This window comes from Equus caballus, chromosome 7 (assembly GCF_041296265.1).
Source record: "Equus caballus isolate H_3958 breed thoroughbred chromosome 7, TB-T2T, whole genome shotgun sequence".
NCBI classification, from domain to species: domain Eukaryota; kingdom Metazoa; phylum Chordata; class Mammalia; order Perissodactyla; family Equidae; genus Equus; species Equus caballus.
The window spans coordinates 39,439,061-39,466,668 of record NC_091690.1 but is presented as its reverse complement, the minus strand read 5'-3'; the positions used below and the strand labels follow the sequence as shown (position 1 = coordinate 39,466,668).

General features: G+C 53.0%; 1 protein-coding gene across 1 annotated transcript; it reads right to left on the bottom strand.

The window, feature by feature from the left end:
* On the bottom strand, nt 1–27,608 carry ADAMTS15 (ADAM metallopeptidase with thrombospondin type 1 motif 15). The gene is made up of 8 exons (XM_001505108.7): nt 24,517–27,608; nt 14,027–14,159; nt 13,363–13,530; nt 12,846–13,129; nt 7,344–7,521; nt 5,712–5,893; nt 5,430–5,605; nt 1–3,566 (listed from the first exon to the last, which is right to left on the bottom strand). The coding sequence occupies exons 1-8, from the start codon at nt 25,471–25,473 to the stop codon at nt 2,792–2,794; spliced, it is 2,853 nt and encodes a 950-aa protein (XP_001505158.5). The 5' UTR covers nt 25,474–27,608; the 3' UTR covers nt 1–2,791.

The window sequence follows — 27,608 nt, the reverse complement described above, 5'->3', positions numbered from 1 at the left end:
TTTTAAATACTTACAGCTTTATTAGGAGCAGGCCATTGGCCCCGCAGCAGCCAGCTCCCAGGTATACACAGTATACACAGCCCAGCCAGTACCCAGGTCCTTCCATCCTTCTGCAGTACATGGAATGCAAAAGAACCAAACCAAACCAAAAGGGGGGCTCTATAAGTGACAGTGTCTAGTGCCTTCAGGGGCTAACTCCCAGGCTGGGAACACTCAAGTCCGTCCACCCGTCCTCAGCTCCCCCCAGCCCCTACTCCAGCACGGCAGGCCCAAAAAGTTGGACTCCTCCAGTCAGTGCACACGATGAGCAAAGGAGACAGGGGGCTCCTGAGCCCAGATCCTTACTGGTCCACACCCCATGGAAGAAGTTGCTGGAGCAGCCAGAATGTTCCTCTTCTTCCAGAGACATGAGATACCACCTTAACTTTTTATTCCATCACCAGAAACCTGTGTCCTAAGGCTTGTCTCTGCTCAGCCTTGGAGAACATGGTTGGATTAGTGAAATGGTCAAAGACAAGACAAACCTCCCAAGTTGTCTTGGTCAAACTTCTTTCAGAAACAAAAAAAGAAAAATATTGCAACAGAAAAGAGCACTGAGACCCAGCTTGTGTCAGGAACAAGATCAGTTGTCCCTCCTTGAAATGACTTGTAAAGCCGCTCTGCTAGGGGACCAGTCACCCCCACTGATGGCGGCTCCCTTCCCACCCGCCCCTTCCCCTGCCCACTCTGCACAGCCCCCGTACCACCCTCTCCTTGCCAAGGATGGGGGCACCAAGCACAGGGCGCAGTGCCGTCGTCGGCCCGCCGGGCCACATCTGCCCTGACACCCTGGTCCCTTTGGATGCTGATTCCCACAGTGTTCACTCATGCAGGAAGGCGGATTCCTCCCCGCTCTGCACGCCGAGGGGCACTGCAGCCCTGCCTCCGAGACCCGCACGCCCTCTGCCCTGCTGCGGGAGCTCTGTTCAAGGGCTTGGCCCAGGGCCAGACCGGGGCAAGAGCACCAGCCCAGAGGCTGCCTGGCTGGCTGGCTGGCTGGCTGGCTGGCTAGTTTGTGGATTCTCTCTGTAAGGGGAAACTAAATAAAGGACTGAACCCCTTTCCGAGGAAGATACTTGGTCTGCTGTCACCTCACTGAAGTCCAGGCCACAGTATGACACTCTGAAACAGAAGCTCCCATATACACACTGGGCCAGCTGCACCCCCAAGAAATACCCTGCTTAGCCAAGAATCTCTCACATCCGCCCCCCTGGAGCTGGAGGAGACGCCTGGTTTCTACTTCCCTTACATGGCTCCGAGATGGACAGGTCTCCAGCAGCTCCTGCTGGTGGCTGCCAGGGGCCCCTGGGTCACGTCACTGGTTCTTGGTGCCTCCTGAAACCTGTCCCCCAGGCACCTGTAGAGAGAGACCCTGTCTTCGTGTTTGGAGCCCCCGGGGGTGGCCAGGCTGTGGGGAGCGGGGTGCCACGCACCACGCTCGTCTTCACGTCTGGACAGCTCAGTCTACAGAGGATGACAGTGAGTCTGCTGGAAGCACCAAGGTCACCACTGCCCCAGGGGAGGGACAAGGGTGGGTTCCCAGAGAGTAGAGCCTGAGGTAGCAAACAGTGAACCCCGTTATCCAACCGTAGAAACTATGGCCTGGGGATGCAACAGGACATGCCCAAGGTCAGGCCACATGCAGCTGTCCAGATGCGCACCAACCTGCTGGCACGTGGATGTCCAGCACCTAGCCCTCCTAGCATATCCCATCCCCCTCTTGGTGGGACCATGGCCACTTTGAAGGTTCTCTGAGGTGACACACAGCCTAAGGCATCAGCCTTATTTATACCTGCCTCTCTGGAGGAAGAGCCATCAGACCTGGGGTCTCTCCCTCCCCATCCCAGGGTGACATTCCCCCCAAAGCTCAGACCAGCCCCAGTGACAGCAGAACCCTCTAGATCACTCCTCAAACTCCCTGCTTCAGCCACAGAATCCGCCTCCCCTTATAAGCCTCAGCACGTTTTCTTACTGCTCGGATCCTGGAAGAAGACAACAGGCTCCCTGTTGACTTCCTACCTCCACCTGCAAAGCCTCAGAGGACACCCATGGAAGCCCTCCCACCAGACTGACATCCTGGACAACACAGGAAGAAGATGTGGCTCCTTAAGGGAGGGCTAGGAGTAGAAGGAAGATGAGAATCCTCGGGACTGCCCCTACCCACAGCTCTTCCCAAAGGAGTGGCCCAGGCCCCGGGGAAACCCAACCCCACGCTCCCCTCCGCTTCTGCACCCCCAGCCAGTTTTTGTTTTTTTTTTTTTTTTTTTGCTCAATCCACGTCAGTCAGAAAAGGAAAGTGGGCTGAAAGCACCATAAAAACCTGCCTTGTTCAGAGACGGCTCAGAGCCCCTGGGGCCACCTGAGGGTGCCAAGCTGCGGGCATGGCTCTTCCAGCAGCCTGCAGCCTCCCTGATGGGGGCCACGGTCCCTGAAGTTCTGCCTGGGAGGTGCCCATCCTCCAGGTCCCTTGGACGCTGGGCCCCAGCACCTCCTGCCCAGCACCCGCACCTCGCAGCCTCTCCCTGAGGCTGGGCCCCGGAGGAGCCGGGCGTGAGGTAGACTATGCGGTAGTTACTTCACTTCCCCGCCCAGGAATCTCTCACCCCTGCCCACGGTCCTTCCTTGTCCCTGGATGCGGGTGACGTTGTGGCATGGGCCTCTGGCCACTGCCCTCTGCCCACGGCTCCAGCTGGCCAGAACACTGGCAGCACCAACAGGGTGGAGAGTGAGGAGGAGAAAGGGACAGTCCTATTCAGCATGGCCTCAAGATGCAAAAGTCCAGTTCCTGGGGTTTACGGCGCAGGTCACACTGGTCCCGGGCCAGCAACCGCCCTCCATGGGCCAAACACTTGAGTGGACGCCTCTTAAATCCCCGGCCGCAGCTCTTGGAGCAGGGCGACCAGGCACCAAGCTCCCAGGTCGGGCAGGGCTCCCCACAGGCTCGCATCTCGACCGGCCGATGGGCCGCATCACAGGCAGATGCTGCGCGTGGCCCCGGGGAGCCACGACAGTCCACTGCCCGCTTCTGCAGGCCACCACCACAGCTTGCAGAGCAAGGACCCCAGCTGCCTGCCACCCAGCGCGCAGGGGGCCTGTCGTCCGGCTGCTCCACTTGATTGGAGAGGCTGAGGACGCTGTTGTGGAGCACAGAGGATCCCCGCGGGTCCTTGGGGTGGGAGGACTTGTCCTCCCGAGGCTCTTTGGGCAGATAGAAGGAGTAGCGGACCCGGGGCGGTGTCATCTTCCCCACAGAGAGGACCTCCACCGTCAGGGGCTCCAAGATGGGCCGGGAGGCCTGCAGGCTCTCCACCGCCGTCCCGGTGCCACTGTAGCGCAGCAGGCTGCCCTTCACCACCAGGTCCCGCTCCACAGCCGACACCACAAAGTGCCCGTTGAGCAGGTACTTGCCTTGGCTGTTCTTCAGGGCCAAGTAGTTGTCGTCTCCAATCAGCCCCTTGTAGCCGCGCTGGCGGATGTCGATGCTCGAGGCGCCCGCGGGGATGGCCACCACAAAATTGTACCCGTGCCTGAGGTCAGAAAGAGGGGCGTGCGTTAATCAGATGCCTGGACATGAGGACCCCGTGCCCCTCTCAAGTCACAACTGATCCCCATTTCACAAGGCCTGGGGCAGGTCACGAAGATGGCAGAACACAAAGACTAAGCAGGCGGCCTCATCCGCCACTCCACGGGTCCGGGAGGTCCCCTCTGAGGGGTGGTGTGCAAGCCTGTCGTCAGTCCTCTAAACTACATAAACCGGCTGCATCGCCAGCATCTTTTTCCTTCAGTAAATTTATATTTTGGTGAATTCTAGCATGAGAGTAAAAGCACGAGTTTTGGAGTCAGAGTGATTCCTGCCACCCGCTTAGCTGTTGGCCTTGGAGAAGTTACTCAGCTTCTCAGTTTCCTCATCTATACAAGGGAGAGCACGATTGCACAGACCCCACCGAATTGCAATCAGGATTAAATACGCTAAAGCAGAGGAAGCATGTAGCATGCCGCCTGGCACACAGTAAGCACTCAATAGACATTAGCTATGAGGGGGAGGAGAAGGGGGAGGAGGTGGAGGAGAGAAGTCCACAGTCCCTGAGGCCAAGGCTGGGGCTGGATGCAGTGAGACACACTGGCCCTGAGCCAGGGACCCAGATCAAGCCTTGGCTGGGACGCCAGCTCCCTGGTGGCTCTAAGCAAGTCAGTCTGTCTGGGTTTTGCCATCCTCATCTATACAATGAGTGGGTCAAACTAGAGGATTTCTAAGGCTCCTTCCAGCTCCAGTGGTCCGATAAGGAACACCTGCCATTGAACCAGTGAAGCAAATCTGGGCTGTTTACCTTTAATTCCCCATGTAGCCTCCCCCTTGCAGATGCCTGTGAAGGACAGCATGGAACACCATCCACCTGCAGTGCCTGAGCTACCAGAGAAGTTGTCCACCTAGGTGCTCAGCTGAGAGTGCTGTGTCCAGTGGGGACAGCTGAGGTTCCCGGACAGCCATCTAGCCCTTTCCATCATCAGCACCCGGGCTCCTAAGTTTTCAGAGCAAACCACACCCCCTTCAACTAAGACCTCAGGGGCTCTGCCTGCCCCAGCTTCTTCCATAACATGGATCAGACTTTCCAAGGACTTTCCCCAAAAAATAAAAGGGGATGTGCCAGACCTCAGAAAGCTAGGGAGGCCCAGGCTCTGGAGTTGGGACAGAGGAGGCCCAGAGAAATTTCTTCAGCTGATCCCGGCGCACATCTCCCAGGAAGGGGGATTGCCTCAGTCCCAGCCACGCACTCCACTGTCTCTCTGCAGTTTATTGCCATTGTCACCTTAATGCTGTCCCAGGCCAGGGCCTCAAGCTCAGGGAGATGAGAGGCTGTCACACTTGTCTCCAGGTCTGTTTTGTTTGGTTCTCATCATCGTGAACATTTAGGGAGCATGTATATGCACCAGATACTGTGCCAAGAATGTCACCTGAATTAACTCCCTGAATCCTCACAATAGCACAACATGAATATATCAGTGTCATACCCACCCTACCAGTGAGGAAACCTACGATTCTGGAGATTGCATCAGTTGCCCACCGTCATCCAGAAAGTGGAGAACTGAGATTTGAACACAGTTCAGTCTTACTCCAGAACTCCACACAGACCCTAACAACGCCCTGCTGTCTCCCTGAATGTCGTCTCCCATTAAGTGGTGTCTTCCTTGAGCATTCTTCTTTGTTAGATGAATGAATGAATGAATGAATAGCTTACTCATAGAAGAGTATGAGTGGGCTCCACAGCAAGGGTACTGGCCAGGATCTAACATTCACCCCAATCTAACCCAAGCTTCCAACGCCTGGGGGCAACTCCACTCACCCTTCCCCACCCTGAACCTGACTGCACCCTCCAGGGCCCAGAACTCACATGGGCTTGGTGAAGAGTCCTGTCACCTTCTTACAGCTCTTATTGTCTCCCCCACACACCCCACATTTGTCGAACTTCTTCTTGGAGCCCAGGTTCCCGTCGCAGCCAGCCTTGATGCACTTGCCTTGGACGCAGACCGAGGTGGAGTCGGGAGTACACGGTGTGCCATCCACCACCTGCAGCACCCACAGGAGGGGGAGAACAGGAGAGAGGGGCAGCTCAGCTGGATGCTCCCCAGGAGACCCTGTCCCTGCTCTGGTCTCCTGCCAGAGGCTCACTCACCTTGGGTGCCAACACGTAGAAGTAGCCGGTGCCGTTGGCTCGGCAGATGAGCTTGCACTTGTCCCGGGGAGACACGCCTGAGTACTTGGGCACCCACGCCACGGCCAGGGTGAGCCGGTTGGTGCTGTGGTTGTAGCCATTGAAAGCCTCACACTGCTCCTCCCGGAAGCTCTTGCCAGAGGCTGGGGAGGGAGAAGCATATGCAGGAGGCTAAAGGGAGGGGCAGTGGGGGGAGAGGCAAAGGAGAGATGCCTCCGGGGCACTCAGCCTCCTGCGACTCTAAACAGCTCCTCCTCACCCTCAGCGAGTGATCACCATCACTGAAGCCACCCCATGGGACCAAAGGATGGGCACAGATGATGATGCCTCCCCAGGCAATGTGCCACCTGCCCCAGGAATCGGGCCTTAAATGACCTCCACAACAGGTATCCTAAATAGTTCTGTGCTATAGAGCCTTTCAGCAGTCTTTCCATACTATTTTCAGAATGTTATTAAAAGCATAAAATAAATTGCATAGATGACAAAGAATACCATTATTTTTAAATACAGCTATCAATCTATCTTGAAACATACTTGTGATGTGTGTGCTTCCTTGTTACTCATTAGATAACAAGATTCCACAACAACTCCAATAACCACCACCCTGCTGAAGCAGTGACTGGCACAAATAGCTTTTTGAGAAGTCTGCACGACTGAGATGTCGCATGAAAACATCCACAATCTCTACTGGTGACAAAGCCACAGGTCCTGCCACTAGGATTGTAGTTTGTTGCCTATTTAAAGGAAATACTAAGTTTTAGATAGAAAGGTTAGTAAAAAATACTGAATTTCTAATTGAAGGCAATATTAAATTTTAGATTAAACAAGTTAATAAAAATAGGGATATAATTTTCTTGCCACCCAAGTTCATAAATAATTCCTGCTTATGAAGATGGTTTCAGGACTACGTAACTGAGGGGACTTCTGGTGTCTAAGTCTCTGCACGAAAACACCCTCGCCAAAGGGGAATGGACAGAGAAACGATCCCAAGAGGACTCTGCACCTCTACACTTCCAGACTTTGTCCTAGGGAATAGAACCTTCTTTTCTTGTTTTTTTGTGTTTTTTATATTTTTTTTGGTGAGGAAGATTGGCCCTGAGCTAACATCTGTTGCCAATCCTCCTCCTTTTGCTTGAGGAAGATTGTCACTGAGATAACATCTGTGCCAATCTTCCTCTATTTTATGTGGGACACTGCCACAGTTTGGCCTGACAAGCAGTGCTAGGTCCAAGCACTGCTTGGATCCGAACCTGCAAACCCCGGGCCGTCGAAGCAGAGTGCATGAACCTAACCACTATGCCACCGGCCAGCCCCGTAGAACCTTTTTTTCAATTGAAGTATATCTGACATACAATATCCTATTAGTTTCGAGTGTACATCATAGTGATTTGATATTTACATACATTGTGAAATGATCACCATAAGTCCAGTTACCATCTGTCACCATACAAAGTTACTGCAATGCTATTGACCATATTCCCTACACTGTATATTACATTTGCAGTAACTTTGTACCTATGAGTTACCCGGAGCGAGGGCATGACCTCCAGCCTTGCCTCCCAGGGCCCAGCCACGCCTGCCCTCCCCTCTCACCTGGGCTAGGGCAGGGCTCCAGGCTGCAAGATCGGTATTTCACCCTCACGCCCTCGCAGTACTTGCCCCCGTTGGCAGGGGTGGGGTTGCTGCACTGCCTCCGAGCCAGCTGCACGCCCCCGCCACAGGTGCGCGAGCAGGGGCCGTAGGGCTCCCATTTGGCCCAGGAGCCGTCCACCTGTGAGGAAGAGTCTGTTAGTCCTCCAGGGGTCAGGGTGCTGCACCCACGCCCTGAACCTACAGAAGAGCTAGACTGGTGCAGCCTCCGTGATGCCGTCCCACCGGAACAAGATGCACTTTGTATCACGAAGGGGAAAATGACAAGCAAACGAGCAGCGTGCACGGGGCCCACACAACACTTCAACTGGTTAATTAGCAAGCGCCAATTGGTCCCAGTCATACGCGAGTCAATGAGGGCACTCGGAAGACAGGCCTTTCCAGGCTGTGCAGTCAGGCAGGAAAGGTCTACAGTCCCCTCTGCCCTCCCCACACGGGGGTCTGGAGCAAGGAGGGAAACCCCCTGAAGTTTCAGGAGCTTCATCTGGAAAAACGGGGCCATTAATGCTCAGGTGGGAGGTGGGACAGAACGGTTAAATGATGCAACACGTATGAAAATTCCTAGCACCGAGCTTGCCACTGCGCAGGAGTTCAACATTTCTCCTTATTTACTTCCGGTGTATTTACAAAAGTCACCAAATCTAAGGCACGGCCAGCCCCCAGCCTTGCCAGCAAACCTTGTCACCACAGACATCTGAATATTTTTATTTGTAAATGTTCTATAATTCAGACTTTTCACCAAACCAGACTGATCTTAGTCTCAATGAGGGGCTGAATTTGAGAATGTTTCACTATAAGCAGTTCTAATGTTTGTGCTAAGAGGAGGTAGAGATAAGAGACTATTATGCAATCTTAAAACTGTGTTTGGAGTTGGAGTGAATTATGCAGTGTTGTTTTGTTTTCTAACAGGGTGGATAGGGGATAGAAAATTTATAGTCTTCATTATGTTTTTCTTAAGATGACAGTAAAGTGAGTTTTCATCCGCTGAACACACATAAGTTGGGCAATAGAGGAAGCAGCCCAGTTCGACAAACCTGGGAATAAACATTGTCACAGATCATCCAAAGCACTGAACCCACATGGAGCTAAGCAGGCACCAGCTGCGTGTGACAGATACTTTAACTCTTGTCTGTATACGTATTCTATCTGTCCTTCTGTCAGACTGTTCTTGTTTCATTGTGTCAACAGGCCCGTTTCATCCTGTAACAAACACTTTCCCTTAACTCTGCTCCCTCCTCAAACCCCATCGCAGCCTTTCACTTCCAGAGAGTCCTCCCCATCCGTGCTTTCTGCCTCCTCCCTCCTCAGTGCCCAGCGCCCCATGGAAGCTGCTCTCTCAAAGGTCAGCAATGGCTGTCTACAGAGGCAGGGCCTACACCTGGTCATCTCCAGTTCTTCTTCAGTACTTAACAGTGTTCCTGTGGCTTCTGAGATGATGCTCTATTTTTTCACCTGGCATCACTTCCTCCCACCCATTCCTACAGGGAACATTCATCGTGCTCCTGCCATGTGCCATTCATGCCTTCATTCACCAAATATTTGTTGAGTTCCTACTACATGCCTGGTGCCATGTGCAGCGAATCCCTGCCCCACAGTGACTGCATCCTCGCAGAGAAGATAGAGGATGAAAATAAGCCTGTGCGTACAGAGTGGAGGCGGGAGGGCCTCAGTCAGGTGGGCTGCTCTGAATTACAGGGGCCATGGGGGCCTCACTGCTGAGGTGACATCTCTGCAGAGGCCTGAAGGAAGTACAGGAGTGAGCTATGCAGACACTAGGGAAAGACACCCTGAGGAGGGATGTGCCCAGAGTATTCCAGCATCACAAGAGTGAGAAAAGCAGGAGACAGGAGAAAAGAAGGCAGAGATGGACTCACTCATTCTGAGCGAGGAGTAGAGCCTCTGAATGGTTCAGAGCACAGAAGCAGCATGACCTGACTCCCATTGTAAAGGACCCCTCTCTGGTGGGAATCGTCTGTAAGGAGTAAGATCAGAAGCAGGGAGATCCATTAGGGGGCAATTGCAATAATCCAGGGAGAGGCGATGGTGGCTTGGACCAGGGTGACAGCAGCTGAGATGGAGAAATGGTTACATACTGGACTTATTTTGAAGACAGAGTCAACAGGAATTGCTGAGGTATTGGATGCGAAGTATGTGAGAGGAAGAGGGTGTTGGCATGAGCAACTGGAAGATGGAGCTGCCACAGCAGGTTTAGGGGAGATGATCAGGAGCTCAGTTTTACAGATCTTATGTTTTAGATGCTTAACAATTATCCAAACGGAGATGCCAAGATTCAGTGAGACATTCAGGTCTGTAGTTCAGGAGAGAGGTCTGGGCAGGAGATACACATTTGGGAGTCTTTAACATACAAATATAAATAGTATTTAAAGCCATCAGTCTAGATGAAGCGCCTAAGAAGTTAGTGTGGATAGTGAGAAGGCTAAGGACTGAGCCCTTGAGCACTTCAACACTGGGAAAACAAGAGTGAGGAAGAACCGGTAAGGGAGACTGAGAAGGGGCCAGTCACGGGGGAGGGAAACCAAGAGACAGTGAAGACTGTGTTCCCCGGGGAGAGAGTGATCATCGTGTCAAATGCTGCTAATAAGTCGGGCAAGATGAGGAATGATAACTCGTCATTGACTTTAGCAATGTAGAGCCCATTTGGTGAGCTTAATAAGAGTTCAAACATTTTGAAGGAATGGTAGGAGTGAAAGCCTGACTGGAATGGGCTCCAGAGAAAAATGGCAAGATTGGAACTGGAGAGAGCAACTTGATCCAGCTCCTTCAACAACTTTGCTGTAAGGGCGTCAGAGAGATAGGCTGCAATATAGAGAGGAAGTAGGATCACGAGAAGTTTTGTTTAAGATGGGAAAAATTACAGCAAGTTTGTATCCCGCCAAGAATGATTCAACCCAAGAGAGGGCAAAATCTGATACTGCAGGAGAGAGAGAGAGGAGAATTGATAGAGCGCTTTCCTTGAACAGATGAGAGGGGACAGTAGTCTACTGCAACTCACAAGGTCTGGCCCCAGCTAAGATCATGGACAGCTCGTCCACGGTAAAGGAGGAAAGGTAGAGTACGGGGGCACAGAAGCAGCTCAGACACTGGATGGAGTGGTGGGAGCTAGAGAAAGTTCTCTTCCGATTATTTTATTGCTTCTTTTTTCTTAATGAAATAAGAAGCAAGGTCACTGCCAGAGTGAAAATGAGGAAGAAAGAGTCGGTAATGGGAGGAGAGAGGTGAAGGTGTGAAATAATAGTTCAGGCGATTGGGAGAGTGAGTGAACTAGGGAAATCTATAACTCCTGGCAGCATTATGGGCCCACCTAAGTTTGAATTTAAACTGCGACCAGTGAGCACTATCGCATGTCTCTGTCCAGCCATATCCACCTATTCTGGCACAACTGAGTAGGTAAGAGAGTTGGATTCCACCAGGGTGGTGGCTTATCCAAGTGAGTAGGATGAAGAGAGACAGGGATATGGGAGTCAAGAGTGTCTGAGAAGGATGGCTTCTAACAAGGGACCACAGAATCTCAGCTCAATAAAGAGATTGGTGAGGGCATGAGAAGAGCGAGGGATGATGGAAAGATGGTCAGATTAATGGATTGTAGGTCCAAATGGGACTGAAGATATGTTGGAGTCCAAAAACTAGAGGGAGTGAGCTGGGATAATAGGGTCTTGGTGGTCAGTGGTATTCTTGAAAGTGAGATCACTGCCAGGCTGCAATGATTAGTCAGAAAAGCTTTGGACTTTGACCTTTTCTCCGTAGGGCAGTGTCCTCTGTGAAGGGCTAGGTTGCAGTTAAAACAGGGTAGCAAAGGGACTATTCAGAAAAGTGGTTGAGGATGTAGTGTATTTTACTGCTGATGGACTGAGAACTCCAGAAAGCATGTGGGAAGATTGTGCTTCTCAGATCACATTTCCTGCATCCAATATCCTCTTGGCCAATCTCTTTATCCTCCAGACTCATCTTCCCAAGAGAAGAGGCTAGCCAGTCACAGCCTGCTTGATCCTGGTGATGATCTTGTCCTCAGGACCTTCTAGTCTAAACACATCAAACCAGTGGTCAAGGCAGATGCCACCTAGCTCCAAACCACCTTTCCCAAAGATGTTTCCGATGGAGCCCTCACCCACCCAACCCTCCCGCCTGCCCCACCTCCCTGACTTTGCTCCACCTCTGCTTATTGAGACCCTGCTCATCCCTCAAGGCTCTCTTCAAATCTGACCTCCTCATCAAGTTTTGTCACACTCCTCTAACCATCATTAGTCTCTCATCCCCTGATCTGCCAGGACACACTGTCACACTTCTGTCATAACACATACCACACACCTCTCTGTGTCTTGTTTTACAGTTCCATTTCTAGCTTCCCCAGTAGACTGTGTGCCCTCTGAGACATTGCCTGAGTTCTACTTATCTATCTGACACCACAGTATCTTACACAGTTCCCTGGACACAGTGGATTGTTGCCGAATAAATGGTTGAAGGTTTAATTAAATATATATTCCCAAAACACAGAGAAGGATTTTACATAATTCTGTACCACACCCATCTCAGGGCAACTGATAAAGTGCTTGGTGAACACTTTCATTCTTCTGCCTCTGGGCACCTAAACCCCAAGCCAAGCCTGCCTGCAGCCAGGGTGGAGGACGAGGATGAGGGACAAGGATGAGGGACGAGGATGAGGGACGAGGATGAGGGACGAGGATGAGGGACGAGGATGAGGGACGAGGATGAGGGACAAGGACGGGCTTCTTATTTCTGTCTGGAAAAGTACAAATCCCTTTACTACCCCAACCCAAGACCTGAAGAGTATAAAGTTTTTATTATATTCAGAGAATATTTGGCATTCTGAATTTGCTCTGGTTTGATTGCTCTTCCTATTTATCAGGAAAAAAATAACTTTCGTTCAATTATGTTTCAGGTTCAAAAAACAACGATCACAACAGAATCTGAACTTGGTTCAGGAGGAGGTAGCAAATGCCTGATGCTGGCCCAAGGGGGTTGCTTCCTTTCAGTTCTGAGCCCTGTTCCTCTCTGGCCCACAGCTCCCTGGAAATGGAGCACACTCAGAAAGAGCTGATGCAGGAAGACAGGGCGGAGCCAACTGGTGAGCAACTCCGAAGATCAAGGGCTCAGCTTTGGTCCAGAGCTCCTCCCCAGGTAGGACGAGGGGCAGAGCTCAGGGCTGGGACCCCTCACTCCGACTGAAAGGCTTCTCTCAAGCACCTAAGGCCTCACCAAGTTCTCTGAGCTACCATATCTTTTCTCTCTGGCCTTAGAGTCAAGAGGAGATAGGACTACAGACAGGGAAACTGAGGCACAGCACAGCAATGCAATGGAGTTATGGTCACATGGTAACTCTGTGCCGGCGCAGGTTCCCAGTGGAGGCCCCGGGAGTCGGCCACCCTCCTCCCAGCAGTCCCCAGGGCGCAGCTCCAGCACACTCACCCTGTACTTCTGGAGGTTGTGTCTCTCCACACAGCTCCCCTTGAGGCAGAACTTGCCCTCGCCACAGCTGGTGCCGTCTGCCCAGGGGAAGTGGCGGGTCTGGCACACCATCTGGCCTTTCGCCTTGCCAGTGCACCACAGTTTGGTGCAGTACTGCATGTAGGGACAGGGCTTAGAGCCGACGCCAAAGGCCAGCTCACACTGCTGGCTCAGGGTGTAGCTGGCGCCTGGCAGGTCCTCGGGCAGGGAGATGGGCTTGCTGGGTTGGTCCAGGAGGCAGTCACCTACAGAGAGCCAAAGGCATCCGTTAGCAGGGAGCTAGCAAAGGGGAGGCTTAGCTAGCCCAGTATCTAAATGGTAGGGAGAGAAGGAAGCAAGCGGCTATGGGATGACCCACTGCAGAGCCCAACTCTTTGGGGTCATGCATACCTTAGGTAATGGAGGACAGGTCCAGAGAGGTGGTGAGCACCATCTCCAGTGACAGCACTGAAGCCCCTCCTCTGTTGCCCTGGCTTACCATGCCCGCTGTCCAGGAAGTCGGTGATGATGGCAGCACTGCAGGCTGACCAGGGGTTGGCACGGTCAATCTGGATGAGCGTTGGGGACATCATGTGGTTGGCTCGGAGTTTCCCAAACACCTCCTCACACACTTTCACATTGTCATGGGGCATGTTGAACACGTGGCCTGCGGGGTGAGTCAAGAGGACTCAGAGGGCAGAAGGATGTGGGCTATGCAGTTTAAAGGGTTGGGGGAGGATCAGCTGGACAAGCTAGAGAGCCCGCGTCGATGTTTCTGGGCTGGTCATTTCCAGCTAACAAAAGATTGCTTTGCAAATGTCTCAAGACCACTTTCTGTCGCATCCATCAGCCTGTGCACTCATTGAGGACAGCAGTGTATTTCACATATTCTCCCTTAGTGCCTAATTGACGAGACACTCTAACTGCTGACGTACTCAGACAACATCACTGGCCAAGTGTGCTGGGACAATTGGAAAAAAATAAAACTAAGTTATTGCTAAGGCAGACTCTGACCCTAAAAAAGGATCCCTAAGGCGTCAGGACATGAGGGAGCAAAAACAACTCAAATGTCTACCCCCGCTCACCAGAGCACCCAGTGCAAACCCAGAAAGACCCCAGACAGGAGCGCTCCTCCCTCCATCCAATGGCCCCTCCAGCCTTACCCAGCTCGTGGGCAGTGGTGAAGGCTGATGGAAGACCATCATCCTCAATCACAGAACAACTTCTTTTGGGGTCGCACATGGTGCCCACGTCAGCCATGCCCAGCGTGTCACAGGTGGTGGCCCCACACAGGTCCTGCGGGGGCAGGGAAGAAGCAGAAGCCAGCCAGAAGTTAGAGACGGTAACTGAAGGGAAGACAGGGTATCCTATGGGACATTCCAGCTCATCCCCAGGCCAAGCCTAACCCAGCCCAGCACCTTTCCAGCCAGGCCCTGCTTTCCAGGGGCTTGTGGGGCTGTTCATGGAATCAACCCAGGCTAAGGGAGGAGGCCTCAGGAAAAAAGTTCTGTGGCTCACTGAGAAATTCTACCCAAATCCTATCTAAGGAGGGCCTGTGGGAGAAAATTAGGAGGTACAAAACTAAACTACAAGGGCCATCGCTTTATATAGAGACAGCCCTCCAGGCCAGAAAATGGTGACTCCCACAGCTGGGTGAGGCTCTGGTCATGGCAGGTGGGGGTGGAAGGCAAGCACATTCCCCAACCAGAGTCAGCTCTAGCAGCCTCGGTCCTTGGTGAGTGACTGCCTTTGGACAACCATGAATTATGCTCAGATTCTCAGCCAAAGGGTCACTGGCCAAGGACCCGCCCATGCCAGAGATCTGGCTTCCTTGGGTTGGGAGGAGGCAGATTGGGTGGACACAAGCCCCTATCCAGACACAGCTCAACTGGCTACAGAAGCTCCAGAGGACCATGGGCTCCAGGGCTGCTAGGAAGAAAAGATAAATTAAATAGAGCGTGACCCAAGCAGGAAGGTCCCTCTGTACTGACACTTAACTTGTCGCAGAAGCTAGGGCTTCCAGCAGCATCCCTGACAGGAAGCTCTTCCAGGGCACAGGGAAGGGAAAAATGGGGCTTCTGGGGTGGGTAACTCAAAGAACTGATTAAGCATTTTGGGTCGGCAATGCACCTAGATACCTTAGGGGCCCAGGAATTGGAAATAGCATACGATACTTGTACACATTCTACTCCTCCTGAGAAGACACTGTTGAATCAGTGATGCTGGTATTCTCTTGATTACATCCTTGCCTTTAATGCACGGGGCATTTTATAGTTTACAGGAAACTATTATGTGTCTTGCCTAATTATTCCCCACAATGGTCTTAGGAAGCAGATATATTATTAGGCCTATTTGTCAAAGGTGGAAACTGAGACTCATGTTCACAGTGAATCATGGCGATGGCTTAACAAATGCTGGCACCATGCGTGCGCTTTACATGCATGACCCTATTTAATCCTCACAGCATCCCACTGGAATAATGACTATTATTTTCACCTTCCACAGACAAGGAAGCTGCAGCTCAGAGAGGTTCAAGTCTCAGCAGAAATGTGTACTCGGGGTCGTAAGACTGGATCCTCAGTGCTCTTTCTCCCACGTCACAGCCGACTGCCCAGCAACACCTGAGTTAACACTCAGGAGAAAGGGCTGTGTGTGTTCTCCCTTGGGAGCCAAGGTGTTCCCATAAACACGCACAGAGCTGTTCTCAATTTTGTTTCTCTTTAGGGCTGTGTGCACGTGCATGCATGTGTGTGCGGGCGCATGCTGACATAGGGAAAAGGTGGGCAGCAGAGTTAGCGGGGCCAGGGGGCACAGGAGGAAAAGTGGTCATAGTGCAGAAAATCAGCAAAATTTAATCCAAAGCACTCAGCAGTTTACCATCTGAGCAGTCAAACTCAGCTTCCCACGGTCAGGTGATAGTCACACCTCCTAATGAGTTAACAGTTATTCTGGCCAGAGAACCCTCGGGGGGGCGATCACACTGAAGCCAGAGTACACGGGAGTCAAGAAGGGTGAAACGCACGCCCACAGTGGAGTCAACGAGGGTGAAACGCAAGCCCAGCCTTGATCTGCTGCCCTGTGCTCGCACGTAGCACTCCTTCCACTTCTGGGAACCCCATGGGGTGAACCTCAAATTCCCTTCTCTTCCAAGTACACTCCCTCTCCAAAGGCTCATTCTCCCAAAAGTTCTCCTCCCCAGAATTCTGAAATCTAGAAGACAGCTGCTGTCAAAACTTGAGAGCAGACACTCACCTGACAAGCAGTTTAGGGAATCTGACTGCTGAGGAACAGAACTGAGTCACATGGATCAGCTTGTGAAAGCAGAGACAAGGGGGCCAGGATGAGGAGGGAAGGAATGGAGGCTCACGCTGGGGCATAATGAAGGCAGGGGATGGGTGACAGGGCCTCTATGTCCCTGGATGCTGGAGTGTAGGATCCCCACTAAGGTGGAGCCTCTAGCCTGGTGGTCACAGCCTAGGACAAGCATGTGACATTGTCCCGGGGCCACCATGAACACTGACTATCAGCCTTGTGTAAGAGAGAGGGCACAGGAATAAGAACGAAGAAGCCTAGATTCTGGACCTGGCCCCATCACTAAGTAGCTGTGTGACTGTGGGCAGTCACTTCTCTACTCCGGGCCTCAGTTTCCTCCCCTGAAGGGCCAGTTCTCAAGTAGAACCCAGACTGTACCAGTGCCCTAAGCTCTGCTCCTTCCCCAATGCCAGGGGCCTCTTCAGCCCCTTCTGGCCCTTGGTTATAAAAGGAACACTCCGAACGATATACTTTTAGAATGGAAAGAACCCTAAGGATGGGCTTGTCTACTGACCCAGGTTGCGAACTTGATAAAACGAACTCACAGAAAAGTGCAGGTCACCCATGGGGACATTTAGAGTCCTACCCCGCCTGCTCGTCAAGAATGGCGAGGGCAGAATGAGAGCTCAGACTGGGTCCAGGCGGCCACTGGAGGTGAGCTGCCCGGCAGCCCAGCTCCACAACTGGGAGGTCCTTAAAGCCAAAAGCCTCCTTCCTCTCGGGTCGGATTCTCTCTGAAGAAAAGACATGCAGCTCCAGGCGCTTTTTGGGACAGGAGCAACCTGTTCCCTCCATCAAGAAATCCCAGATTCCCTGGCTCAAACAAGAGGACTGAGAAAAGAGCTGCATGTTTCCCGAGGGCCTGGTGTAGCTAAGAGCGGCCATCCTGCGGCACCCAGCATCCTCGCTGTGGGAAGATGCAGCTGCAGCGGTCAGCGCTCTGCCCAGCCCTCTCCCCCAGGCAGGGACCCCAGCGCAGACTCACTGGGCCCGGGTGCCCACGGCGGTTGTGCAGGGCCCAGTTGTGCCTTATTTGTGGCCCTGAATGTCTCCACCCTTCTGGAATGAACTCAAAGGCACTCAAACGGCTTGAACCTCTTCAACTCAGGCGCTCGTGTCCAGAAAGAGAAGCTCCCTGCTTCCTTCTGCCTGGAGGATGTCGGCACTCGCCAGCCCAGCCCCCTACCTGCCTCACTATTCCTGGTAATTCACCATTTCTCCTTGTAGCTGAAGCTGCCATTCCAGATGACCCAAGAATCATCTTGGCCAAGAGCCTAATCCTCCGGGATTCTAACTGTCCCTCTTTTTATAAAAATTCAGGATTGAAGCCACAGTGTGAAAAAAAATAAATCAATAAGGATAACACTGTGCAGTGGCCCATCCGTGTTCGCCAAGGCGGCTCCCTGCACATGCCCCCACAACTCCCCCCTACCCCCCACCCCCGTCTTCCCTGCAGACCTCGTTCCCGCCTCCTCTCATTCCCCTGCCATGCACTGAGATGCTTAATATTTCCCAGCAGTATGGAGACAGCGGGACCCACGAACATCAAGCACATTAAATGTGTTTATGTGGCAGAAGATACATGCGTTCTCACGTAGCCGGCTTCCTACTCACACGGCACTCCTGGGCCTGTGAGCCAGCGCTCGTCTTTTTTTTTTGAGGAAGATTAGCCCTAGCTAACATCTGCCTCCAATCCTCCTCTTTTTGCTAAGGAAGACTGGCCCTGAGCTAACATCCATGCCCATCTTCCTCTACTTTATATGTGGGACGCCTACCACAGCATGGCTTGGCAAGTGGTGCCATGTCCGCACCCGGGATCCGAACCGGTGAACCCCAGGCCGCCGAGAAGTGGAATGTGCACAGTTAACTGCTGTGCCACCGGGCCAGCCCCCCAGTGCTCGTCTTGATGACCACATCACAGCATCTAGGCACACTCGCAGAACTCTGGAGCCATCCCTCACTCTACAGATGAGGAACCTGAGACTCAGGGAACTGAGATGGCTCACCTGAGGCCATGGGGCTACGAAGTAAAGAATTCAGTCCTGCAGCCGTGCCCTTTGAGAGCAAGGCCGGCAGTGGTCTTTGGTGTGAATCACGCCACACTAGTTAGAACATCATAACTGCTGGTGAAAACGCCCCTGCACTAGTATTAATCCTGCCCTTTAACTTGTTTTCCATCTGAATTTCTGTCATGCATCACTGTATTTCCTCGTCCAACCCAAAATCCACTTCTGTTTGTAATCCCCAAGGACAAGAGGGCCTGGCTTTGCTAGAAGGAAAAAACCAATCTAGCAATTCAGTACCTCTAGCAATTCAGTGCCAGGCAACGTGACTGAGGATGCCCGGGGAAGAGGAAGACGAGGTGAAGAGGAGGCAAGCCAGCCCTGGTGGTTTCTGTCAGCAGATTCCGTTCCCTGGAATATAAATCCCTCATGAGGCACAAAATGCTGCTGCAGCAAGAGATGGAGGGACCCGGACGAGAATCACCTCAATGAGGAGGAGGACGAACCCCAGGCTTACAGGAGGACCACACTTTCTCTAGAAATCATCAGTTCAAGAGAGAGCACATGCCAAACGTGAGGGTAGTAGCTAACACATACGGAGCTGCTATGATGGACCAGACACTGCCCTGAGAGCTCCAGCCGTATGCACGCACTGACTCCTCACCACAGCTTTATGAGGGAGATGCCATTATTAGGCCCCAGTGGACAGATGAGACCCAGAGAAGGTAAGTAGCTGGCCCAGGGAACCCAGGTTGGACAGGGACTGGCGCAAGAGAGGGCTGAAATTCAGGCAGCGCAGCCTCAGAGCTGAGCTCCTTCCACAGCTCTGGGCTGCTTCCCGGCACTCGCACCCCAACAATGAAGGGGCTGGGAGTCTCAAGAGGGCAAGGCTGTCCACCCCGAACCTCCCGCCCGCCGCGTGCAGGCTGTTCGCTGAGTGGGCGAAGCCTGAGGAGAGGCCGGGCGAGAGGCGAAGGGCAGGATTAAGTGCTGAGAGTGCTCTTGGAGCAGGGTCTGTGCCGCCTCCCCCAGTGAGCAAGCCCCTGGCTCCTTGCCCCGCACCTGCATCGACACACCGACCTGTCCTTCTGCGCACCCTGTCTGCTGGCTCCTCACTGGGGCCCCTCCTTTCTCCAGGGCAAAACCTGATGGCAAAGAGCCAACACAAAATGCCAGAAGAACCTAAGGCTCCCTCTCCCGCCCTGCAGCCTGACAGCCAAAAACAGTGGCTTAAAGACCCCCAGGAAGGAGCAAACCACCTGAGCACGCAGAGCCATCTGCAGTCCTCTCACCTACGGCAGCACCTGCCTTCCAGGACACATCCCGAACGGCGACGGCGTGCAGGGGCGACAGAGACAGAAAGCATGCACAGATCAGGGAGATCGGCAAACACTGGGGTCCATAGTTTGCGCACAAAGCAGACAAGCGGAAGGCATCCTCGCAAGGGCAATGGGACGGAATGCTTCCTTCCAATCAGGGCCGTCCCAAAGGGAAATTCTGCAAGGGACCTGCAGGTAACCATCCAACAACAACAAACAGAGACTGAGCCACTACTCATAGCACCTGCCGTTCACTGGGGGCCTGTTCTGGAACACTCGGTCACTTACCCCAGCAAGAGTCCCATGAGTGAGGTACCATCATCATCATCATTGTCCTCATTCCAAGATGAGGAAAGTGAAGTTCAAACGGCTGATTCATTCAGTGGCCGTTGCTAAAAGTGCAAGTGCCAGGATTCACACTCAGCTCCGCCCGCCTCCGAGCCTGTGTTCCTTCCAGTGTGCCACGTGATCGAGGCCCGGTGACATGAACTACTGCAGAGATGTTGTTGGAAGGAGAGCAAGACTGAAGGAGGGAAAAAACCTCGCTTACCTTCCCAACTAAACCAGTGATTAAAAAAAGAAGGAAAAGATTCCAGTGCACATTCCTCGCTCCAAACGTCCTCCCCCATCCTCCACCACTAATATCAGCTGACTCATTTGGTGTCAGCGAGAGAAGGAGAGAGAAAAGCAATCACCCAACAAGCCAGGGAGCAATCCTATTCCCCACTCCTCTCTTTTCCTCCCTTGTTCTCCACCCTTCCAGAAGGAGGGGTTGAGTTTCCATTCAGTGATAAAGATTTACAAACTATGAAATACCAAAGCTACAGATTCCCCTCTCTGCTAATATCTTCCAAGACCTGACTTCAAAAAAGATCCTGAGGAAATTATGATTCCTTTTATTGTACTGGGAGATATGTGTAAACTGCATATTATCATTTTATTATTAAAATTTTTTAAATCTGAACAGTAAACTTCACTGCTCTATCACAAGCACTTTATTACAGAAAGAGCTGGCCTCTGTTTCAAACGGGGCTCCAGATGCTGTTCCAGGCTTCAGAGTGTAGAATACTGTAAGTACACGGCCCACAAGACACAGCATTGCTTGGGCCCTAGACCAGAAGGTAAGCGCCAAGCTTGGTATTGCCAGAGGCGGAGAGGGAAGAATGTGAAGGAAGAAGATAAGAAGAAGAGAGATGACAAAGAGCCGGCCTCGACAATCCCAAAGGCAGAAGAAGAGAGCATGGAAGAAAACGAGGAGAGGAGGTGGGGACGAGGGAACGGCGGAGAGTGGTACTAAGCACAACAGAAAAAATAAAGGAAGAAATAAGCAGCAGAAACGCACAAACAACAAACCCTAAAAAACAAAGTCAGTCTCAAGGAGGAAAGGTCATAGCAAAAGAGATGTTCAAAAAGGGGAGAGGCCTCCTACAACACAGGAAATGAGCTTCCTTCCCCATCCCACCAGCTCCCGACCCCAGTGCCTTTCTTGCCACCTGTCCCTCGGCCCCCAGCCCTCGGCCCTCTGAGGGCTTCCCGGCTCCAGTGTTAAGGAGCACGACCCCCAAGAGAGGAGGGCCCAAGCCTCCCCCACGCGCTTAACACCCCATATAGTGAAGAGCTATTTCCCTGCTGGGCTCCCTGCCATGCAGTGAATTCCTGGCGGCCAAAGGCCACGTCTCATTAATTTCCATATCTCCACAGCCCGGGATAGCACCTGGAAATAAGTATTAAAAAAATGTATGAATTACTGAATGAGAGCCAGTCTAGCACCAAGTTACCCGAACAGCAGAGGCATGGGACCTACAGAGAGAGAAGACTCAGAGAGGCGGTCCCGCCAGGCGTCGGCATGAATCCCCGGCTCCTGCTGCCCAGTGCAACAGGAACCCAGAGAAACTTCTCTCCCCATGGAAATGAATGTCCACCCAGCAAGACTGGCTCTAATTCTCCACAGATGCCGGTTCCAGCCCTGTGCTGACCTCACCCTGCTGTTAGGAGGCTAGAGGCTGATGGCTTTGCAGATTCAGATGTATAAATCTTTAAGTAAACTCCTCAAATTGTCAAAATTCTTGCTGTACGATCAATTTTTTCTCCTTTGCACACAGTAAAGGATCCTCCCTGGGTCTAGTCTTCCCAGTGTTTTGATTTCAACACCCCACACCCCTCCCTCTGCCTGCCAAGAGGACAGCGGCGTCTCCCACAGCCGAGCCCAGACTTGTCTTCACGCACAGCAACTCTGATGTGGGCCGAAGGGGAGGCTCCAGTCATGTGGTCCTACTGCTCTCCCCTGGGTACCCGGCACCTGGAGCTCTACGGGAGCTGCTCTCAGCTCTTCCTCAGGAGGAAACACAGTCTGACCGAGCCTGACCCTTCCTAACTGCTTTCTCCCTGCAAAAATCACAACCAGAGCATCATCAATCAAAAAGAGTCCCAGCCATTTTTCAGATTTCTCTGGGGGAACCAAGAAACAGGTGACTCTAAAGGTGTCTATCAGCTCAAGGGCCATTGCAGACAAAAGGCGATTTACAAAATAAGCATATTCCTAAAAACTTCCTATCTAAACAAACTGTGTATTTTGTTTTCAAATTTTACTTTGAAAAAGCACTGATTACACCAACATTATAATAAACAGGGATCAAGCAGAATAGCTCATACATCTGATTTAAAGGATTACTACTGACCCTTTTACTTTTGTTTCACTTTTGCAAAGTAAAACAAAAATCCCCCTTGTGTCGGAGTATAGCAGGAGACTCCTTCCCAGGTTCCCGGAGACCACATCTGCCTTCGTCTAGAAAGAGCAGCTGTGCGCTCATGTTCTCATCACAGGCTGCACCTTCCCCAGGGGAGCTCAGGAATGAGCATTCCTAAGACTCTGAGAATGCAGCAGGCCCTGAAGTCTGTGCTTGCAAGGAGGTGAGGGAGAGATGTTTACTCTAAAGCATAAAGCACATACCTGGGTGATGGACCTGCCAACACAGCCTCCCCACTTTCTGGCTTTGCCCTCTAGACGCCTAAGAGAAAGACAGTTTCTGAAAGTCACACGTTGCACATCACTGCTTCTGACACAGGTGGTCATACATCTTGTACCCATTATGCATGGTCAACATAGCCCCCTGGGGGAGTGGCACACACCATTGACACACAGAAGCTGTCACGCTGTTTGCTTGCTTCTTCTTCAAAAGGCAGGTCCTTCTGATGGCATGGCCCATATTCCCAGCAGAAATCCTCTTCCTAGGGCTGGTTCCAAAAGTCAGCCTAGCCACTAGGCAGCAGAGCCTGAGGTCTGTTACTTCAGAGCCAGTGAGTGACCTCCACAGGGGCATCCCAGATAGCAGATGGGGCAACAGCTGCTTTGCCCATTAAGATATCCTGTTCTGGCCTTTGGTTTTTTCCCCAGCAATCTGACAGCAGAGTTGGTCTGTGTGCAGAGGTCGAAGCCACCTCCTTTGCAGTTTCCCCATGACTCAGGCAGTGCTTGCAGGGCTGGGCAGTGGCCGCTCTACAGACCTCAGTTGGAAGAATGAGCACAAGGAAACAGACTCAGGCCAAAGACCTCCCTAGAGAAACCAGGTGGTGGGAGGAGAAGGCTGGGGAAGCAGGAAGTTCAACTCCAGGAAGAGACAAGCTGCGCCAAATGGGTTAGTGTGGAAGACTCCAGCTCCAGCCCTGTGTGCACCAGGCCAGCTTTGAGTGGCCAAGTGGAAACAGTGGAGAGTTAGAGCCCCACGGGTCACCAAGGATTCAGTGCCATCCCCCCAATGCTATGGTTATGATAATAACAAAACAAGAGCACGGCACAGACTCAGGTCACAGTCCCACATCAGAGGAAGCAGGTCACCTGGATGTCCCCTTTGCTCCCAGTCTCCTGTATCTGAGAAATTTCAAGGATCCTAAACTTTCACAGTACCCAATCACTCCAACACCTATGAATCTAGATTTTCATAGATCCATAGCAAAGGACAGGACTGCCTTTCTGATCTGCTTTTTTGATCTGTCTTTCTAATCCCAATACCCTGCATCTTTCCAACTCTGCAGCTGGGGTCTCCAGAGGCTGTTTGCTAAGCTCCCACCACTTCCACAGTGCCAGGGGCAGAAGCTGGAGCCCCGCAGTCAAGCGCATAGGAAGTGCCAGGGAGTCAGGGTCATGAGCGACCTTGCCTGCTCTGCTCAATAACATGTATCAGGACAAACAGGTCACCCTCGGCCAACGAGGATTTGGGAAAACTGAAAGAGATTTTCCCAGCTCAGCTCCAAGCGAAACTCCACTTTAAACTCCAAGATCCAAACAGCTGCCCTAACTAGGCTGCCTGCTCTGAATGAACTGGAAGCCCCTCAAACAGAAGACAGGCCCAGCACAGAAGAGTACAGGAGACCCACCAATGGAGATGGGAAGCTCCCAGAACTTGAGTCTGTCCTTTCACTACAAGCCACGAAATAACCAAAATGATTCCCTTCATCCCAATCCAGGTTTTCCAGGCCCAGGTCAGAGAGAGGATAACTGAACATGTTACCCACGAGAAACGTAGCCAGGCGCTGACCTGGGACGTTTGGTAGACATTCCAGTTCTACCAGAAGAGAAAGGAAGACCGGGCGGAGGTGTCTGAAAGGGCTTAGACGCCTCCATAGGAGAGGGGCGGACCTTCCACACCCTCTCCAACGCCATCCTCAGAGCGCCTCCTATCTGCCTTAGAAACAAACTGCGGCTCCGGGGCGGCAACTTCCTGGGTTCCGGCCCCTCGGTGGCTGATCTAGGAGGCGCTGATTGGCTACCTCCAGGCCAACACCTTCAGAAGGAGCAGGCGCTCCTCCGACCGCCCACGTGCATCGGGACGCGCGTGAGCCCGAGCTCCGCTGAGCCCAGGAGCGGGCTCTCCCTGAAAGATCCGAAGTGGGAGTTAGAAGAGATCAACGAAATTTAAACTCGGGGGCATTGCGCGGCACAAAAGGCATTTGGAGAGTTATGAGTGGTGACTCTAAGAAAATGGGGCTGTCTGGGTCCAAAAAGGTGATTGATCAACTCACCTGCCTGGTGAAGAGGATGGCGGTGTCCCAATACTCAGGGTGCTTGTCACTCACTTTGTTCAGCTTCTTCTGCCAGGCGCAAAAGTTGCGAAGCGTCAAGGCCGCGTTTCCTGTGACCTTGGGCCCTGTGTCGCGGTCTCCCAGAAGCAGCACCTTGACTACGACGACGTTGATGGGGTTGAGGATGCTGGGATGGCGGTAGAGTCGCGCTGCCGTGGCCAGCAGCGTCAGAAGATAATGCTCCAAGTCCGCGCCGTGGAACTTGACCATTGACTCGTCGGCCACCACCAGCGTCTCCACGAACCGCGGGATAGACACGAAGCGCTTGGCGCGCCCGGACCTGCGCCGGCTGCGACTCTCCCCTAAGTCGGTCCGCCGCGGCTTATAGGGGTCCAGGGCCCGCAGGATGGCGGGGTTCCAGCCTGAGGCCACCCCGCAGCGAGATGTGGGATCTCCGGGAGGCCCGCCAGGGGCGCCCCGGCGCTGGAGGAGGTGTGCGCCCTGGCTGTTGCCCCGCGCCTCCGGCGCGCTGGCGTTGGGCAGCGGGCTAATGACATACTCGGCGCCTCGGTAGCCGAAGGCTCCGCGTAGCCCCCCGCACAGGCTCACAGCAGCGAAGGAGTCCGGCTCGGCGTTCACATCTCCAGAGTAGAAGCAACGTCGCAAGTCTGGAGAGCTCCCGGTGAGGCCCTGGAGGGGGACGCCTAGATGCTCAGTGGCGAACGCGGGCGCCAGGAACTGAGCATCCGGCGTCAGGTGTAGGTAAAAGTCCTCCTGAAATGCTGTGATCTGAAAAATGAGTCCCTGGTCCCCGGAGTCTTCGGGACCCCTCCAGTAGTAGTGGCGGCCGTTGATGTCCGGGTCCAGTCGAATGGGGACCACCACCTCCCGCTCTGGCTCTGAGCCGCCAGCGGATCCCCCGGCGAGAGCCAGAGTTAAGATGCCCAGCAGAAGCATGGCGCCGAGCAGCGCACAGCCGCGCTCTCGGAAGGGCTCGGCCCGGCACCCCGGGCGCCGGCACGGTCTCTTTGCAGCACGCACACCGGAACCACCACGCTCCGGGGCAGCCCGCAGCTCCCAGAAAGGAGAGCAAAGGGAGGGAGACTCCTCCCAGGGCTGTGAGCGAGCACCGGGCAGCCCGCGCCTCCTACCTGTGCCTTTCCAAGCAAAGCGCGCCCTGGGAGCTTAAGGGCAATCGCTGTCAAGTGCAAGGACGAAGATTTGCTGCCGAAAACTAGAGGGAGGTGCCGGGCCGCTTCTCCGAGCCGCAGCCACTCGCAGAGCCACAAACCAGCCGCTGGGCGAGCCTATTAAAGGACCCCTCCTCTTTGGACTGCCCAGTCGGCGCCCCTCCCTCTCTCCCCTCCCAGCCTCCCAGCCTCCCAAAGCTTGCAGCCCCGAGCCTCCAGGGGCCACCGAAGAACTCGGTCCCGCCTCCGGAGCGGAGAGCCACTTGGCGGGGAGGGAGTGGCGTTGAGCTGAGGCAGGAGGCGTGGGCTGGCTAGAGAAGCCAGAGAGGGAGTCTCGGTCGCGTTTTGCTCTTAGGTTATGCCCCAGTGCCCAACACATCAGTTGCTTCAGTCCCAACGGACGTCAGTCCGCTCTCTGGGTCTTAGTTTTTATCTCTAGGCAGTTCGGGTCAGGCACTGGGAATGCAGAGCCACGACTGACCTCCTCTCCCGGTCTCACCTCAGCCTTCCCATTGCAACATCTCTGCTGTTTCTTCATCACAGTGTCCCCTAAAAGGCCCAGAACCAAGACGTGCCCCTGTTGCCAGAAGGGCAAATTCCCAGGAACACGGAGAGCCTTTGTGGAACCTAGGGCCGTCCAGGCCCACGGTCTGCCCTGGGGCAGTGGTGTGCTCCATGGGCTGGTGCAGACAGTCAAATTTTCAGGAACTTTGCCAGTCAGCTATTAAACACAGCCACTACTAAAAATTAAATTATATAAAATAACTATAAATTATGTTTACTAGCAAACCCCATCACATCCTAATTATTTGACTATTGTCTGTGCTCTTGAGCCTCCAGAACCACCAACCAGCTAGGACAGCCTATAGCTCCCAGAAAAGAGAGCAGAGGGAGGTGGAAGTAGGAGAGAAATACTAAATGGTATGCTACCGTGCCTCTCCCCCTTCAGGGACACCACAATAGGAGCTTGGAGTATGTCCTGGTGGGAGTATTCACACCACTGAAATAGGCAAATGCTACCCCTCAGGGCTTGGGGAGGGGAGCAGAACCCTTGTTCAACGCTGACCAGTGCCCCGGCGCCTGGAGGGGATGTGGAGGAAGAAGTTGTCTTCTCACCAGGAGGGGCTGAGGGACTGGTGGACAGTAAAAAGTCAGACAGTGCTTCCTCCACGAGTTTCTCTCATCTGCCCCTTGACTGAGTATCATGCAGGGCACTGGAGTGGGAAGCTGAGCGTGCGTCTGTGAGGATGCAACCATTGGCCGCGAGCTCCTGTGGAGTTTGGAGGGGAGTCTAAGGAGCCCTCTCTCAGGGGCTGGGCCTCAAGATCCCCCTTCTCTCTCTGAAAAATTGACTTCTTTCTTCTGACAAGGAACAAGGCGAGCTGAGGAAGGCAGGCTTTCCTAATCTCTCTTGATACCTAGAAAATCTTTCCAGAACCAAAAGGCTCTGAGTTGAGTTTGCAAGAGGAGAGGAGAGTATGCAATGATTTGAAGCCGAAAAGGGGGGTGGCGTGGAAGAATTTTGGAATTTTCTTAGGAAAGTGGCTGCTCAAGTAAACAACTATTTTTGAAGGGAAGAGAACGCTGGGACTGTCCATCAGTGAAGAGCACTTTTTGCCCATTATTTTCTCCCCATAAAGGATCCACTCTTCAAAGAGCTCCCTGGGACCTTGGAACAGGAAGACCGCTGAGATGCACATGATTCTCCTGGGGCTGCTCTTCAACTGAGATGCACGAGGCTGAAATTCATTATGCGGATGAGTAAGAGATGGGTGTTTATGCTCTGTAAATGAAAGGGAGAGTGGGCATATGGGCAGATTGTGTGTGACAGAGAGGGAGTTCATGTTTACAAGCGTTTTGTGCGTTTGAGCATTTCAAGAGGGCCTGTAATTAAAGGGAAAC